Below are 15,785 nucleotides of genomic sequence, written 5' to 3'. Positions count from 1 at the left end.
GGTTAATGGTGGCTTTAGTATAATAAATCCCATGCTCCAGTAACTATTTGTAGGGCTCATGAATATACACATTTAAATTCATAGTTCAGAAAAATGGGCTAAAGCCCTTCTTTCCCAAAACAAAGTGTGAACACCATCTTGCATCATGTTTAAACTGGCAAAAAAAAAAAAAAAAATCTTCCTTATTTAACTGTTACTTTATTGGCACAAATAAACAAATCTGAACTTGTAGTTCTGGTGCATTCCTAAAGGCTTTTGCCTTCACATAGCATTCATGTTTTTATATAAATCAAATTGGTTCCTTTAGTTTTAGTAAAACAATTAGCAATTTCCAAATGTCTTGTGATAACACAGTCCAGAAAATGAAAACTGAGCTTGTTTACTCACGCTCGTATCAGTCTTAAAACTCTTTGCCATAGTTAACATTTGTAAAAAAAGCTATTTTCATTTCATCAAGACTGTGACTGTTTAATGGAAACTGAGTCTCCATTTCTTCTAAGTAAACTTGTTATAAGAATAGTAAGTACGTCAGTGTGCACTTCAATAGTAATGCATGCGCTGTTTCCTTCTAATGGCTGAGTAAAACCATGTCACTGGAACCACTGGAGCTACAGAGGGCTTCATATCATTCTTTAATATTATTAATAGACAAATAGAAATATTACAGTGATTTGGAGGAAGAAAAGATTCTGTAAAGAATTACTGACTTGAATTACTTCTAGTTCTTTCAGGCCTGATCATGAAAACATAGGCAGTTCCAACTTTTGGATTCTGCCAGAGGAGTTGGATGACTCGTTCCTTAAATAACACATACCAAATGGTAGGTACCACAATTAAAGTTGTACAGTGATTTTTTTCCTGTGTCTTTTTACTTTTATTTATACAATTTTTCTATTTCAGTCCTAAGATCTGTAGCACTTACTGCCCGTTTGCCCCTTTTCCCATTAGTTTCATCTTGGTTTTCTGTTTCTTACTGGTGCTTCCACTTTCTGACTGAACTAAGCAAAGGGAGCTATGTGCAAGCCTCATCTCAGAAGTGTGAGATTGTTGATTATTGGTCATATAATAAATTCTAGATACCTCACTGACTTTCATTCTTCTATCATAATTTTATTTGTGGAAAATTATCTTTTATAATGCGCGTGGCCCAGTTCTGTTAGTGAGACATTCTAAAGGTGAAAGCTATGCAAGCAAAGACAGTAGGTGCAATCATAGAAATGAAATTGTTACATCAGTAATACTCATTCAAGGACTCATGAGAAAAACACAAAAGAGAACAGGTATAAAATCCTGAGATGAAAAGCTGCAAGATATCAACTCTGTAATAATGAGGATTGGCCCGCTTTACAAGCCGCAAAACCTGACACTTCCCTACCTAACTGAGCACTGCCAGCCAAGAGGGACTCCTGGGGGGATGGGGTGGGAGGGAAGGTGGGAGGTGAGCATCTTCATACTCAGCCTAGTAACTTATTAGTCCCAGACATTTACTGTGCATTCTGGGATACTTGCTACATACTCAAGATCCATACATGTTGCTTGCATGGCTCCCTGAAAGATACCAAAATATAAACGGCCAAGTAGAGAAAGGGTTACAAAATATTTTGTCTATATGATAATCTGCGGGTGATGATTAACCATTCTTATTCAGCTGCTGAATTCCAGTCCAGTGATTTACTTAGTCAGCCCAAAGTACTCAGAACACAATACATCACTCGACTGCAATTTCTGAGGCCACACGTGTATTAGGAGAAAACCCTAAGCACTGCACAGCATTAAACGTCAGAAGAAATGTGAAAGAGTGGTGTTTTCCTGGTGTTTCTTACTGATATGGGTCTGCTTTTAAAACTGTTCTATCAGTCAGCCCGTATCAACTGGCATTAACTGGAACTGACACTCCGGAATCTCACCATTCCTTATGTCAGTTTAGCAACAGGTACATATATCCCTTTTGGCAAACTTAAGTTCCCAGGACAATCAGATCCAGCCAAGGTGTGTAGGAAACAAAAGGAGTCCTTGTGCACCCACTGCAGCCAGCATGTCAGCTGTGCAAAGAGCCACCCTGAGGCCCTGCACCCCAGCAGGGCGCTCAAGCCAAGTCCCTCAGTAATGCCCAGGCACTGCAGAAGGCCTTGCCTTCTCTTCCTGACACCACCACAGCTGCTGGGGTCAGCCAGGCAAACCTGACTCTGCAGCGACAAGCCGCGGGGATGAAACAGCAAGGTTGGAACCTGCACTTGAGGAGCAAAAAGCACAAGAGGCTGAGTAGAGCAGGAGAGGCCATGGCCCCAGGCATGGGTGCCAGCAGCCACCCATAGGCACCGGCTGCAGCCTTCTGGGCAGCTTCTGCTGGCCCTGGGCGCTGTGATGGTCCAGAGGCCCATCTGCAGTTCTCCCAGCCCGTGAATAACTACACGTGTTTCATCTGTTGAACACCGGCCCCGGGGAGAGGGGCGGGGCGGGGCGGGGCGGGGCGGAGCGGGGCGGGGCGGCCGTTGGGAGCCCCGTCCCACTACAAGCCCCAGACTACCTCGGGCGGGACGCGTATCGTTCGAACCTGCCAATGAGGGCGCGCGTCACGTGAGCGGGTTGCTACATTTCAAACGCCCCGGCGGTAGCGCCGCGCTGCTCGGTGCTTCTCGGCCTCGCAGAGGTGAGCGGGGTGGCAGGGGCGGCCCCGGCTCGGAACCTTGGCGACCGCAGTCGCTCTCCCGGCGTCGCGGTGTGGTGACTGAGGGCTCCGGCTATAGAGGGGTCGTTGCCTTTGCCGCTGTGGGGGCCTACGCGAGCTCGCCTGAAGCGAGGAGGGGCGGGCGGCTCCTTGCGGCGTTCCTTGTGGCTGGTGAGCGGCTCCGTGTCTGCCGGGCAACCTCTGCCCCGGGGGGTGAGTGTGTGTGTGTGTGTGTGTGGAAGGGGGGAAGGTTCCCTCCGCTTCCGTGGGCTGTACTGAGCTGCCCCGTGAGGGACCGGCCCTGGTAGGTCCGTGCCCCGCGTTAACCCCTTCGGTCCGGCCGCACCGCACGGGCTCACTCCTTTCTGGGGGTCTTTTGACTGATCGACCTCTCGGCAAGGCCTGAGCAGCTTGTGTTAGGGTAAGGACGAATCAACCTCTGCGCACTGTGGAAGATCGCATGTCATGGGTTTCTGTCCACACGTGAAAGGCGCTGTCTGAAGCACAGCACAGATGTGCTGACTCTCGGTTATGTCAATCTTGGATTAGTGCTGTAAAAAGCAGGTTTTAGTCTGTGGGGTTGCAGCGTTCTGTAACTGTCCAGCTGTGCTGCCCATTGTAGCTGTAGTCGTATAAGGAGCTTAGTTGCTGGACAGAATTTGTGTTAAAGACCTTAAAAAATCCTAGATATTGCTGCTGAATTTGAAGGCTTTTTACAGAGGTTGCAACACCTCACATATACATAGTCTCAGGTAATTTGATAGCACATTTCAAGAGAGGATGGTGAGTTGTGTGATAGCACACAAACCGTGTTTGTCTCGGTATCCCTAAACATAACATATAAGAGCCTTCAGAGGGAATGTTTGCCTCCTTGCTAATTTGACAATATAATAAGATTTTGAGACCTTATTGTTTTGCAGTGGTGTGTTTGTTTTGGGGTGTTTTTTTGTTTCTTTGTTTTTTAAACCAACTGTATAGTTAATTCTGTATTTTCCAGACACTATGGAGGAAAGAAAAGAAATATCAGCAGATGACTCAAGTCATGTGACTGAAGAAAAAACAAGTATCTGTACGAGGAATGGTAGGTGTAGAACATGTTGGGATGGATGTTCTCTACCTGGTGTATCCCTTATTAAGACAGTTCAGATCAGACATCCAGCATCTGCTTTATTTCTTGTTCTGTGTACTTGTTTCTTTGCATGGGTTGCTGTTGCAGTCTCAGACTTACAGAAGCCCTCAAGAGCCTGTGGAGCACTGGTGCTAGAGCATGTGTAGTAGTGACATGATGTCATCAGCTTCTCTTCTACATATCTAGCCTGGGCTCCTCCCTTCCCCTTATCAGACTGCTGTGGATTCAATTAATATTTAGTGTATATGCTAGCTAACAGGAAAAGTAATCTTTCTTACTGGCTCCAGTTACTGTCTTGTGGTGGTCTCAACTGGAAAAGAATTGACTGATAGGACAACTGCATTGTCATGTAGCTCTAGATTATATATTCTCACTTCTCTTGACTGGAGGTTGCTGATACCCGTTCTGACAGCTGGATCCTACATTGTTATAGAAATTAGCTCTGAGATATTTTGTGATATTTGGGCATCTATCACAATTATGATTGTATTCACAGCTGTACCTTCAATTTATTTGACCTAAACCATGTCATTATTAATTATTTAAACTTGGTAACTAAAACTTTATTTGCTATCTGACAGTTTCACCAAATTGCCAAAGCATAATGCAATCATTTTTTATTGCAAATCCTCATTGTGATAAAATCCTTATTGTTATAGTTTCAGACATTCCTCTTCTAATTGATGAAAAGTTTGATTTTGATCTTTCACTCTCTCCAGCAAGGTAAGTGAAGGGTCTACAGGTACATATACCTTTAAAGAGGAGAAACATAAGATGCTGGGCTGACTTATTTTTCTTTGTAGTGGAAATGAAGATGAAGTTTTTTTTGGACCTCTGGGGCATAAAGAAAAATGTATTGCTGTCCATATCGAAGCAAAAAAACGTGCTGAAAAAAAGAGACTGCTTTCTTCTGATGATAAACTGATGTGGAGCCCACTTATAGGAGAGAACTTTGTGGAAATTAGCAAAGAAGCTCATTCGTTAGCACTGCAAATACAGACTGTAAGCAAGAATGAACAGACTAAAATAAGCCAATCAGAAGAACAGGAAAACAAGATTATAGAAAAATTTGTGGAGGACCCGAAGTCAAAACTGAAAATATTGAGAAACCAAAATATAGAGAGAAGTCCCAGGGCTGTTAAAAGGGAGACATACTGTGTGCAGGATAGCCCAGCATGTCAGCTGCCACCTTGTTTTCAGAAGGAATCAGATAAACTTTTGTCAGATGATAAAACACATGCTCTTCATACTTCTCCAAACAGAAGCCCTGTTAAAATTTGTGTATCTCCTATGAAAATTGCCAGTTCACATCTGACACAAGAACAGAAAACTAAGAAAATAAATATGAAGGCACTTGGCAAACTCCCAATGGCAAAACCTTCATCTGCTCTTGGAAAAAGTAATTTGTTTACTACTGAAAAGGTAAAGACAGTTTCTAGCCAACAATATTTCTACAAGCTTTTATTTTTAAAACTGGACTTTAATCTTCTGATGTTTCCCTACCTCATAAGATCCTTAGGAAGGAAATGTTATTATATGTGAAAAATAAAGTTAAGGCAGATACTGTGGTATAGTAGCCAACTAGTTGATCTATTATGACAATGTGGAGCATCTGGAGGCAATTTTCTTCTCCATTGTATTCTGGTGTTTTGAATACCAAAATTTCTGGCTGCTGTTTAAACACTGTTTTCTTGCTGGTAAAATTACTTCAGTGTTATTAGTGATTTAATGTGCAAAAATGGCTTTGTTTACTCTTAACCCTTGTCAGTAGAGATGGCGGGGTGGGGGGAAGCCCACAATTGTTTTGTTAGGACAGTAAAATCTTTTAGCACTAGTTCTGTTCACAATGTGTCTCAATCACAAGAAGCACTGATTCATGGTATTATATTTAGGATGTGGCTATTTGACCAACTGAAAATGTGTTCTAGGATAGCAAGGCAACAGTGACCTTGTGTGCACAAATCCCAGTTTCTAGATACAAGTTCTGGATTTGATTGCTTTACACCTTATGGCTTAGGCTCCAGCAGGTATTGCAGATTTTACTGGAAATGTGTTATTGGCTCCTTGGAAACCACCACCTATAGAAAATCAGGGACCCTTTGATTCCTTTGTTATGGGTCTCTTGTTGATTTTGGGTGCTATAAGAAAAGGCACGGTCTTAATGCTTTAACTAGTCGAATTGTACTCTGCTGTCTAAACAGACAGTTTGCATGGTGCAGTCTACTATTGTAGTGTCTTGTCTTTTGGAAAGCTAGTGTAAAGCAGAAGGATGTTAAATGGAGACCTTCTATGGAATAGCTGTTACAGTATGTAGGTGAACATGATTGTAGGAAATTTGTGCTGACGAGTTGTTGTTGCAGAGCTGTCCTCAGTTTGGTGTCTAACATCTGGGTTCAAACACATTCTAGTACTTAGCAAATACACTCATTAGACTAACTTTAAACTGCATTAATCTAAAGACTGAGGATTTGACTGCATTCAAAGGCTTCTTCATTTATTGTTGTCTTGGTTTCTTAAAAAAAACCCAAATTTGTGTAAAAAGCTTTACAGTCATTTCTAGAAACACTAGTAGCTTTTAAAATGCTATGTTGAAATTTGCAGCCTGGATCAGGAAAACATGCTAGTATTTCTACACAAAGAGACTCGAACAGCATGGGATCATCTGAAGATCCAGTTTCTGATAAATCTAGTGCTGCTTCAGATGTCTTTGAGTCTTCGTCCAGTAGCGGTTCCTCAGTGCAAGATAAAAAAACTCTTCCTGCACCAAGTAAGGTAATGGCAAGAGTTCTTAATATGAAAATATTTTTGTGATTTTTTTTTTCAATACAAAGAAAAAACTGAATGTACTTTACTTTCTAATTTAAAGTTATACTGTTTTGTATAATGGCTTTAAGGAAGAGTAGTCTCTGTTCTGCAGTTGCCATTCTTGAATGTGTGTTCTAAGCCTGTAACACAATGAACATATCTAAGAGCAGCTATGAATGTGTTGGATTAACAAGCATTACCTTTGTGGGTTTTTTAAAGCACTAGTTGCAGTTAAGTGATCAGCAATTTTCTATAAGAAACAAAGTTTTGTTATATATGGGGTTAACTATACCATATGAAAAGGTTGCCATAACTTGTATGAAGGTAGAATACCTATAGCTGTCAGGAGTTGTTTTGGAGCTTTAGACACCTACTTCCATGCTGTGTGCTGCTTCACTGAATCACAGTGTTGATGTTGGAAGTGACCTCTTGAGGTCATCTGGTCCAAGCCCCTGCTCAAGCAGGTTTACCTAGAGTCAGTTGCCTAGGCCCATGGCCAGATGGCTTGTGAGTATTTCTAAAGACGGAGACTCAACAACCTCTGGGCAACCTGTGCCAGTGCTCAATGACCCTCGCAGTAAAAGTGTTTCCTGATGTTCAGAGGTAGAACCTCTTGTGTTTCAGTTTGTGCCCATTGCCTCTGGTCCTGTCACTAGGCAGCACTGGACTCTGTCCTGTCAAATATTTTTATATATTCATGAGATCCACCTTGAGCCTTCTCTTATCCAGGCTGAACAGTCCCAACTCTCTAAACCTTTCCTCAGATGGGAGATGTTCAAGGCTGTTAGCATCTTCATGGCTCTTTGCTGGACACTTACCAAATTGTCCTCCTACTGGGGGGCCTGGAACTGGACACAGATCTTCAGCTGTGGCCCCCCCAGTGGTGAGCAGAGGGGCAGGATCACCTTCCTTGACCTGCTGGCAACATTCCTCCCTGGGCAGCCCAGGGCACCATTAGCATTATTTGCTGCAAGGGCACATCACCAGCTCCTGGTCAGCTTGTCCACCAGCACTCCCAGGGGCCTTGTCTGTAAGGTGCTTTTCAGCTGCTTGGTGCCCAGCACACACTGGTGCCTGGGGTTACTCCTTTTAGTCTTTAATTCCTTTAAGTCCATACTCAACTTTGTGGCAGCAATAAAAGTATTGGTCCACCTCCTAGATTTGTTGTTCCAGTTCTGTATAATAACCCAGATATAATGAACTGTTTCTTAGAAAATTCACTTTTAAAACTGTACTCTGAGGAAGGAACCTATCTAAAATTCACAAATACAAACATAATACCAAGAAAAGCATGGCAAAATGTGTTAAGTAGCTTGGGTTTTTTTTGCTTTTGAATAAACTATATTCTCTGATTCAGCCTGGCTTGAAGAAGATAACACATCTGAAACTTCCTGGTGTTGCCAGTGGTCTCACAAGAAGGACTTCATCAGTTTCCAGCATGAACTCAAGTCTGAATTCAAGTTTACCCATTTCTCCCATAGGAAAAAATGGTAATCACTACAGATTTGTGCCACAGATCAATTTTGAAGTAGCTAAGTGGGTCTTAGACTGTGGGTTTGGATAAAAAACAATACCAAAACACCTGAAATGCAAAAGGAAGGTGAAAGTCCTAGTTCAAAGTTCTGAGTTTTTGTAAGCCTAATAAAAGGATGAAGTTTTCTCAAGCAGATTGGAAAAAAAACCACACAACTGTGGGGAGAACCTAATACAAGAGGCTCATACTATAATGAGGACATAAATTCAACCCTTCTGGTAAGCCTCAATGGATCAGGAAAATCATCTTGTAAAAATACTGACAGATTTAAGCACCACAGTTCTTGTAGATCTATCAAGATACCAAGTTACTGCAAATTTTTATTTTGTACCTTGTTTCTGGATAGAAAATATATTGGTAAAAGTTAGTTTAATAAGAAATACTTTATATGATAGAAGTGTCTAGTCAAGATTCTTTCTATTAATGAAAGTAACCTACAGACTAAAAGTAAGAACTGTACAGAAAACTGAGAAAAGCATCTGTGAGGCAGTTCAGCCTGTGGTGTTAATAAGCATAACTTGAACTATTACCTTCTTGAATGCCTGATTAAGGGAACAGAAACAACTGTGCTGGGAGAATATGTTGAAAATGTAACTTGAATCTGCAAACTGTTTTGGCATTTCTTGAAGAATATTCTTTGGCTTGATTGCAGTAATTCAGGAATTTGGTGAGGAGATTTTCTAAAACAGACAAAATAGCTGGAGAATTCAGGGAGTAAGTTTTCAGTAGTTGTTTGTGCTCTCCTTAAACTTGAGTTGTTTGAACATAAATGCTGTAAATTGCTGTTTTTCTTTCCTGTGTGAGTGTAATTATTCTGCTTAGTCAAAAACTTAGCAATAAGCAATGATTCAGAAGTATAACTTTCTATTTCAGGAAAGTCAAGTGTGTCTTCAAAAGCCACTGTGAGTGGCTCTAGGCTTTCTTCTAGTACAAACAGGCTGGGCTTTGTCAGACCCACCAGCGTATCATCTCTGCAGGCTGCCAATACTGAGAAATGCAGGAAGCAAGTGAGGTCTAGTACTCCCAAAACACCCAGTGCTGTAAGCTTGGCTAAATCTTCAGCTTCTGTGATACCATCTGAGGCTGTAAGCAGTGGAGTTCAGAAGCTGAGCTCTGTTCCCGGTCTACAGAACCTATGTCAGCAGAGTAAAGATGGAAGTGCAACAAGAGGAAGCCTGTGTCCAAAGCCAAGGGCTCGACTTTTGTCTGTTCCCGCAAGTCTGACTAAGGTTCCGGTGAAGACTGGAGGTAAGCACGTACTTTGTGCAACCTGTCTTCTAGCTTGGCTACTAAAAGCAAACATTTACCTTGAATGCTTGTTATTTGTTACATTACACTTCTGTCCACCTCTGGGAAGGAATCAGTATTTTAACTGAAAAGTATCTTTTATTAAAAAAAAAGAATGTGGATAGCAATTAACAAAACTTCTCTACTTAGGTACACCAACAAGCAAACTGGCACCAAAAGTAATACCATCTCATGGACTAGCATTTTGTGGCACACCTGGAAGGTAGGGCTTAACAGAAAACTGAACAAACTGGGACATGCTTTTTAGAATGCAACATGGTTGGGTGTTGCAACAGGATTTAAGAGTTTTTTCTTTAATTGTCTAGTCCTTTGAGACCCTGCAGGTTAGCTATGGTAACGCCTATTTGAACTGATTTTAAAATAATTAAAAAAATACAAAAACCTAAAACTAAACCAAATACCCCTCTCCCCACCACCAACTTGAAGGTTTTCTTCACAGTGTGAAGCAGACTAGAGGAATTCCTAAAAGAATTCTTATGAAGCCCTTACTATGCTGTGGTTATCAACTTTATGATGATTACCATTCCCTTACTGACCAAAGGGAGACTGATTTCTATTGTTTGGCAGAATAGTTTGAATAAAATTGTTTCTAAAAGCTTTTGGCTAATGCATATTTCTTTTTTAGTGCCATGGCAGTCAGCACTCCTGTGAAAGCCTCAGGAGATGGGACCTTTTGGAACCCTTGTTTTCCTGAGAAGTCTGTCGCCATGACTCCTGCCAGTCTGAAACGTTCTGGCTTACCTACACCTGTTCGCCGTATCCCAGGATGTCCAGCAGTGACTCCTAAAAGTGCACCAAGAATGGCATTTTCTCCATGTGCTGCACCTGCTGGCCAAAGTTCCAGTTTTTCTAACAAAAAGATTCTTACAGCTGGGTAAGACAAACCTCCATGTATGAAAAGAGTACTGTAGGCAAACTGCCTCTAAATGAATTTTATTGATGACTTTAAGATTTCAAGGACCTCTGCTAAATACTAAATGAAACATTTGAGCACAGATGCTCTATAAGCCTAATAAATACTTACATCTTGTAACTAGTAAAATGCTATAGGCCTTACTGAGATGAGTCAATATCTGACATTTAATAATTATAATCTCTGATAGGGAGTTACTTGAATTTCTTGAGCTAGTGGACAACTTAAGACTTGTATCTGATGCTTTGACTGAAAATTGATTTGGTGCTGGTGTTATTTTGCTGTTTCCTGACGAAGGAAAGGAGCTGGTTAGAATACAGATTACTCTTAACTTTGTTTTATACTGTTGCCAGTGCTTCCGTAAAATTACACTTTGTTAAAGCATCAGTCAAAAGCTGAGGATTTAGCTGACTGAACTTTAGTTTCTGAGCAGGCTTACCTGTATTCCATTTGAAATAATTGCTTGCAGAATGGGTGAATCCTACACTGTTGTTAATCATGCTTAGTTTCTGTGAAAATAATGTTACTTTCTTCATATCAGCCCAACATCTCCTCACCAGTGCCATAAATACGTATGTAGGCTTACTTCATGGTTGGTGGAGATGAACAGTATTAAAGCACGAATGATTCATGGCTAGAACACTCTTCCTATATGTTATATTGCTTAGGCTAGGAGAAAATTTGGTTAGGACATTGGCTTTTCTGGCTTTAGTAGTTCATGCTGACTTAAGAGTTCTATTGCCAATGCTCTTTTCCCTAGTTCTAAACAGACAAAAGAGACTAAGACACAGGTGTCTTCATCAGAAGATGATACATCTCCACCTGTGCTACCTCTTGCACTTGACTTCTCACCAGAAAAAGCTGCTGCAGAAGTAGCAGAAAACAAAATAAAAGAGGCTGAAGTACAAAATCAGCTGGCTGAAGAGAAACAAACTGAGGTAAAAAATGACAATACATTTTTCTATAGAACTACCAAGTAAACTTCTTGAAAATAAATTATTTCAAGATGAGGGATGGGTAGGAAAACCACTTCAGTACACATTAACTTGAAGTGGATTAACTTTAAATGTGTGCACCCTCTACTGTCTGTTTTTAGCACTGAACATCTGTTCAGTGTTTCCACTAAGTTTGTTCCCATCTCAAAGCTGAACAGACACATACTTGAAGATTTCATATTAAATTTCCATTTCTGGAAGTACTGTGAAATCCTTGTGGTTTTTGATTAGAAAGTCAATGTCACAAGGCAGTTCCTATTGCAGCCATAAAGGCCTTAAAAACCAAGTAAAAGAAAAAAAAAACACTGCTGTAGCTAAATTCAATCACCTAACAGTAGAGAAAATCTGCATATAGTGAGTGAGGATTAACAGTAGAGAAAATCTGCATATGGTGAGTGAGGATTAAATCCCAAAGCCCATGTAGCAGTAAACTTAGTTAAATCTCATGTACTTACTCCAGTGAATGCTTTTCCCTGCTCTGAAAAATTGACTGGTGTCATGTTGAGAAAGGACTGAACTGGTAGTTCTGAAATATTAACCTGTCAAAGTGGCTACTGATTTACAAATATTCTGGTATGCAATAATCTGTAGATTAATTGCTTGATGTTATTGCATCAGTATTATTTCTGTTAGGTTACTCGATGACACAAAGCATCTGTTACAGAATTGGTTAGCATATGTAGAGAGTAGTTCAACTGGACAAAAACATAAGTTTGGAGCTCTACAGAACACTTCATATGGCTAAACAACATTGAACAATAATTGTAGTCAAGTTATCTAAGTATTAAGATAGTTTTTAATTTGGCTTAACTCTGGTTTTAAGTGAAAAATTGTTTTGTGCTCCAAGGAGCTATTTTGCTTTTTCTCACTGTGTTTTCCCCATTTGTGATGCTAGCCATTGGCTGAGCGAGAGCTGAGGTTTTCACACTGTGTGCAGGCAACCCTGCATAAAAAAAATACCCAACCTGTAAATTAAGCCTGTTCTGTGATTATTACAGCTGTATAAGCTAAATTGGCTCCCTACATGTTTATGAAGGAAGCATGGAGAATAGAGGGGAAAACCTGAATTTTTTTTTTTTTAAAAGGCCTTGCTGGTAGATATTGGAATAGAAGAATCTTTCCCACACACTTTGGAATATGACAGCAGACCTCTGATTGACCTTTCCAATACCCCTGAAGTGAATAAGATTATTCCTCTAAAGCCTGCATTCTCAGAGCAGGTAAAGGTAAGTTATCTTTAAGTTTTCTGGTACAAATATACTAGCAGAAAAATGCCAACTGGCTGCATACACTTGCCTGCAGAGAGGCTCCACAATACTGTAAGAATTTTTTACTATTAGCTCAATATGTTCAATATATTCCTACATGTTAAGATGCTCTTAAGAGAGTATAATATTTAAAATCAAACAATGTGATCTGAACTAGAGCTGAATCTGCAAATATGAAAAGGAGAAAGATGGAAAAAGACCTTGATGCTTAAAGTGTTTCTTACAGAATGAAACGGTCTGAAGCAGGGAGTGCTGGCATCAGTAGAGTAGGCACATTGACTCCTTTTTCTTGTAAATTTGCGGTTCTTGGTGCCAGCAGCAGATCATTTTCAGCAAAAAAGAAAGGCTGTCTTTCCTGTTTAAGTCCTAATCCCCTCCCTTAGTTGAAAGATGTGCATTGGAGTCTACTCTAACAAGAATTTCTGGACAAGTGATTTTGTGCACTAGTGGCTTGAAGGTAGATGCCTTTAGATATTGTCAGATGAATGGTGGTAACAATGAGGATGCAGCCTTTGGCATTGGATGTAGTTGGGATTAATATTGGGTCCTTCAAAGTCTTTTAAAAGAGGATCACAGAAGTCTGACTTCTGGGGTCAGGGGAGTTCAGAAGTGCTCTGCCCTGCCTGGATGACAGTGTCACTTGAATATGCACAGCAGTGAAACTTGAAAAGGTCATCTTAGGCTTTTAAGGTGAATACAGGCAGTAAACACCTTGTGACAAGCTTGTGCTTGTCAAAGGAGCTAAATGTTTAAAAACCTGAACCTAAAAGCTTGAGTGTGATTCTTGTATCCGTCTTCTGGATAGTAATGGGAATCCTAAAAAAAAAAAAAAGTACATGAAAAGACTCTGTTAATGGAAATTATCACTGCTAGTAGTTATTTAGCTACTGTGGTCAGCTGTTGTACTTTTTTTTTTCCAGCTAATTGATTTGAGTTCACCTCTTATCACTTTGAGTCCTGATGTAAACAAAGAAAATCTGGATTCCCCTCTGCTCAAGTTCTGAACATGAATTGAAAAGAAGAATTATTGGCATCTGTGATATTTCAAGTCTTTAGCTGTTACTCTTCGCTCATACAAGTCTTTTTGAAGAAGGCTGTAGATCATCTGATGAACTGCATTAACTGTATTAATAGAATTCTAGTAGTCTTGACATAGTCCTAAGTCTGATTTAATGGTTCTCTTCATGGTATTTAAACTGTGTTGTTCTAAGGCTTTGGAGCCCGTCTGTCTTCATCTCCTGGCAATTCTCTTTGGTTCCTTATCCCTTGCGTGCAATGAAGTTTTAATTTAAAATAAAAGAGTTGTTTAACAAACTGTTGTAAAAAAATTAGCAATCTTTTATTACTGGCCTTGAGAGTATTCTAGTGTTTCATGAACAAATGTTAAGGTAGGTAAAACTAGTGGACATCAGTGTGTTTTCTCATACAAAAGTGTAGCAAGTTTGTAAACAAATATTTTGCTGTTGAATGCTTGTGGAATATACTAACAGCTGAATTTGTGTTATTCAAAGGAAAAAGCAACAGCTTGTTACTGCAACATGGTTTTCTTTCAACATTTGAAAGTTAACTTGCACCTTTCCATTCTCAAAGAATAGGAAAATGCTTTATTACCTGAATTGCCTCACTTGGATATTATTTGGAGATTTTTAAATACACGGAGATGAATGAAAATGCACACAGTAGTAAGCCCTAAATGTTGAAGCAACAAGGCCTATCTTAGAGATGAGAGACCTCTTGTGTGTATGTACTAGCTTAATATATTAGTGCAAGTTTATCAAGAGACGGAAATGGATTTTCAGCTGTTATTAATTCAAAAAGTAGTAGAAGTTGGATACTTTAAGTGATGAAGTAGAATGAAGTGTTGAGATGAGTTCGTCAAACACTTTGCTGAATGAGGCTTCTGCCTTGGTATTATCTGAAGGTGCTTGCCTGCTGAGCACAGCTGCATTTTCTGTGGCTACTGCAGTGTCAGATCATGTTCTCAATGAAGGCCTTTGGCCAGATTGCAAAAACTGAGTCAAGATAAAACAACCATGCTACCTGCTCCTGCCAAATATGAGCCGCAAAAGTGGAATTTGTGTGCTTTCTTTGCTTGTTTCTGCTGTCCTGTGAAAAGCAAGAGGACTGCTTCAACTGAAGCATGTATTAAAACTTTGAACCAGTTCTGTGCAATTAAAAGCAATACTCAAACCAGGTCTTCAACTCACCCCTAAATGGGGAGAACACTGAGTTTGGTTACATATTTCTAAATTGAAATGGATTTCTAAGAAAAAAAAAAAAATGAGTGATGTATTTGTGATTTCTTTTAAAAAATAGGTAAATTGGTTTATGCCTTCTGCTTCAGGGACTTGCAGGAGAGCCAAGTATTCTGTGCCCATTGAGAACTGCACATGTGAACACAGGCTTTTGCAGGCAGCAGATCTGAACCCTGGTTTTGAGCATGACCATGACACCTTGTGAACAAGCTGGAGTCATCTGCCAGGTGAGACACCCAAGCATGCGGTGCTGAAGCGGATGCCTGACCCACTGAATACTTCTGGGATTCAGCTCCTGCACTGACTAGCCTGACCACTCACTGGAGCTCAGGCACTGAGGTGGCAGCTCCATGTGTCTGCAACCACGAGCTTCACAGTGCAACTCTGCTGCTCAAACACCCAGAGGTGCCTGCAGCAGGGTTCGTGCAGGGAGGCCTGTGCTGTCCTTCAGAAGCAGCTGGAGCCAGGTAGACAAACCTTTGATTGCTTCACTTCATTAACACCTAATACAAATGGAGACCATGATGTTTTCTTCTGGGTCTTTGTCCTATTCAACTCGCTGAGTCCTGTTGTTCATGGGCATTTGCAAGGCTCTTGCTTGGAGTTTTGTCTGAGGGTTCCGGTTGGCCTGAAGAAGGGGATAGGGTTGTGGAACAGGAAGCTCTTCAAATTTTTCCACCTTTCTGGTTCTTTTAACCATGTCTGGTCTTTCCTGTGGCCAACACCCTGAGGCCTGTCCTGCGGGGTGAGGTGTGGGCCAGCTTTGTGGCACCCAATTCAGCAGCGAAGGGGGAAAACACAGCAAGTCCTCATTGGTACCATGTCTTCCCTAAAATAAGACTTACTGTGAAAATAAGCCCTATCATGATTTTTCAGGATTTTTGAGGATTCTTGAAATATAAGCCCTACT

The 15,785-nt window shown here is 40.7% G+C and overlaps 1 protein-coding gene across 5 annotated transcripts; it reads left to right on the top strand.

The window, feature by feature from the left end:
* The first annotated feature begins 2,544 nt into the window (after positions 1-2,544).
* GTSE1 (G2 and S-phase expressed 1) lies at positions 2,545-13,934 on the top strand. 5 transcript variants are annotated; one of them, XM_065829470.2, is made up of 12 exons: positions 2,545-2,650; positions 3,666-3,749; positions 4,457-4,520; positions 4,601-5,219; positions 6,399-6,569; positions 7,960-8,092; positions 9,010-9,384; positions 9,574-9,646; positions 10,070-10,318; positions 11,118-11,295; positions 12,438-12,578; positions 13,541-13,934. In XM_065829470.2, the coding sequence occupies exons 2-12, from the start codon at positions 3,671-3,673 to the stop codon at positions 13,622-13,624; spliced, it is 2,166 nt and encodes a 721-aa protein (XP_065685542.2). In that variant the 5' UTR covers positions 2,545-2,650; positions 3,666-3,670; the 3' UTR covers positions 13,625-13,934. The 5 variants fall into 5 exon arrangements, with proteins under 5 accessions (XP_065685542.2, XP_065685544.2, XP_065685541.2 ...); XM_065829472.2 differs by having other exon boundaries at positions 2,561-2,839; XM_065829469.2 differs by having other exon boundaries at positions 2,561-2,881.
* The last annotated feature ends 1,851 nt before the right edge of the window (positions 13,935-15,785 follow it).

The sequence above is a fragment of the Patagioenas fasciata genome, chromosome 1 (assembly GCF_037038585.1).
Source record: "Patagioenas fasciata isolate bPatFas1 chromosome 1, bPatFas1.hap1, whole genome shotgun sequence".
In the NCBI taxonomy this organism is placed as follows: Eukaryota; Metazoa; Chordata; class Aves; order Columbiformes; family Columbidae; genus Patagioenas; species Patagioenas fasciata.
This window is presented reverse-complemented; position numbering and strand designations above follow the sequence as displayed.

What these genes read in the sequence shown, in the direction of transcription:
- GTSE1 (XM_065829470.2), top strand. Translation starts at nt 3,671, where the DNA reads ATGGAGGAAAGAAAAGAAATATCAGCAGATGACTCAAGTCATGTGACT. An exon ending in CTTTCACTCTCTCCAGCAAG is followed by an intron (nt 4,521 to 4,600) that starts GTAAGTGAAGGG and finishes TTTTCTTTGTAG; the next exon opens with TGGAAATGAAGATGAAGTTT. An exon ending in GGTTCCGGTGAAGACTGGAG is followed by an intron (nt 9,385 to 9,573) that starts GTAAGCACGTAC and finishes TTCTCTACTTAG; the next exon opens with GTACACCAACAAGCAAACTG.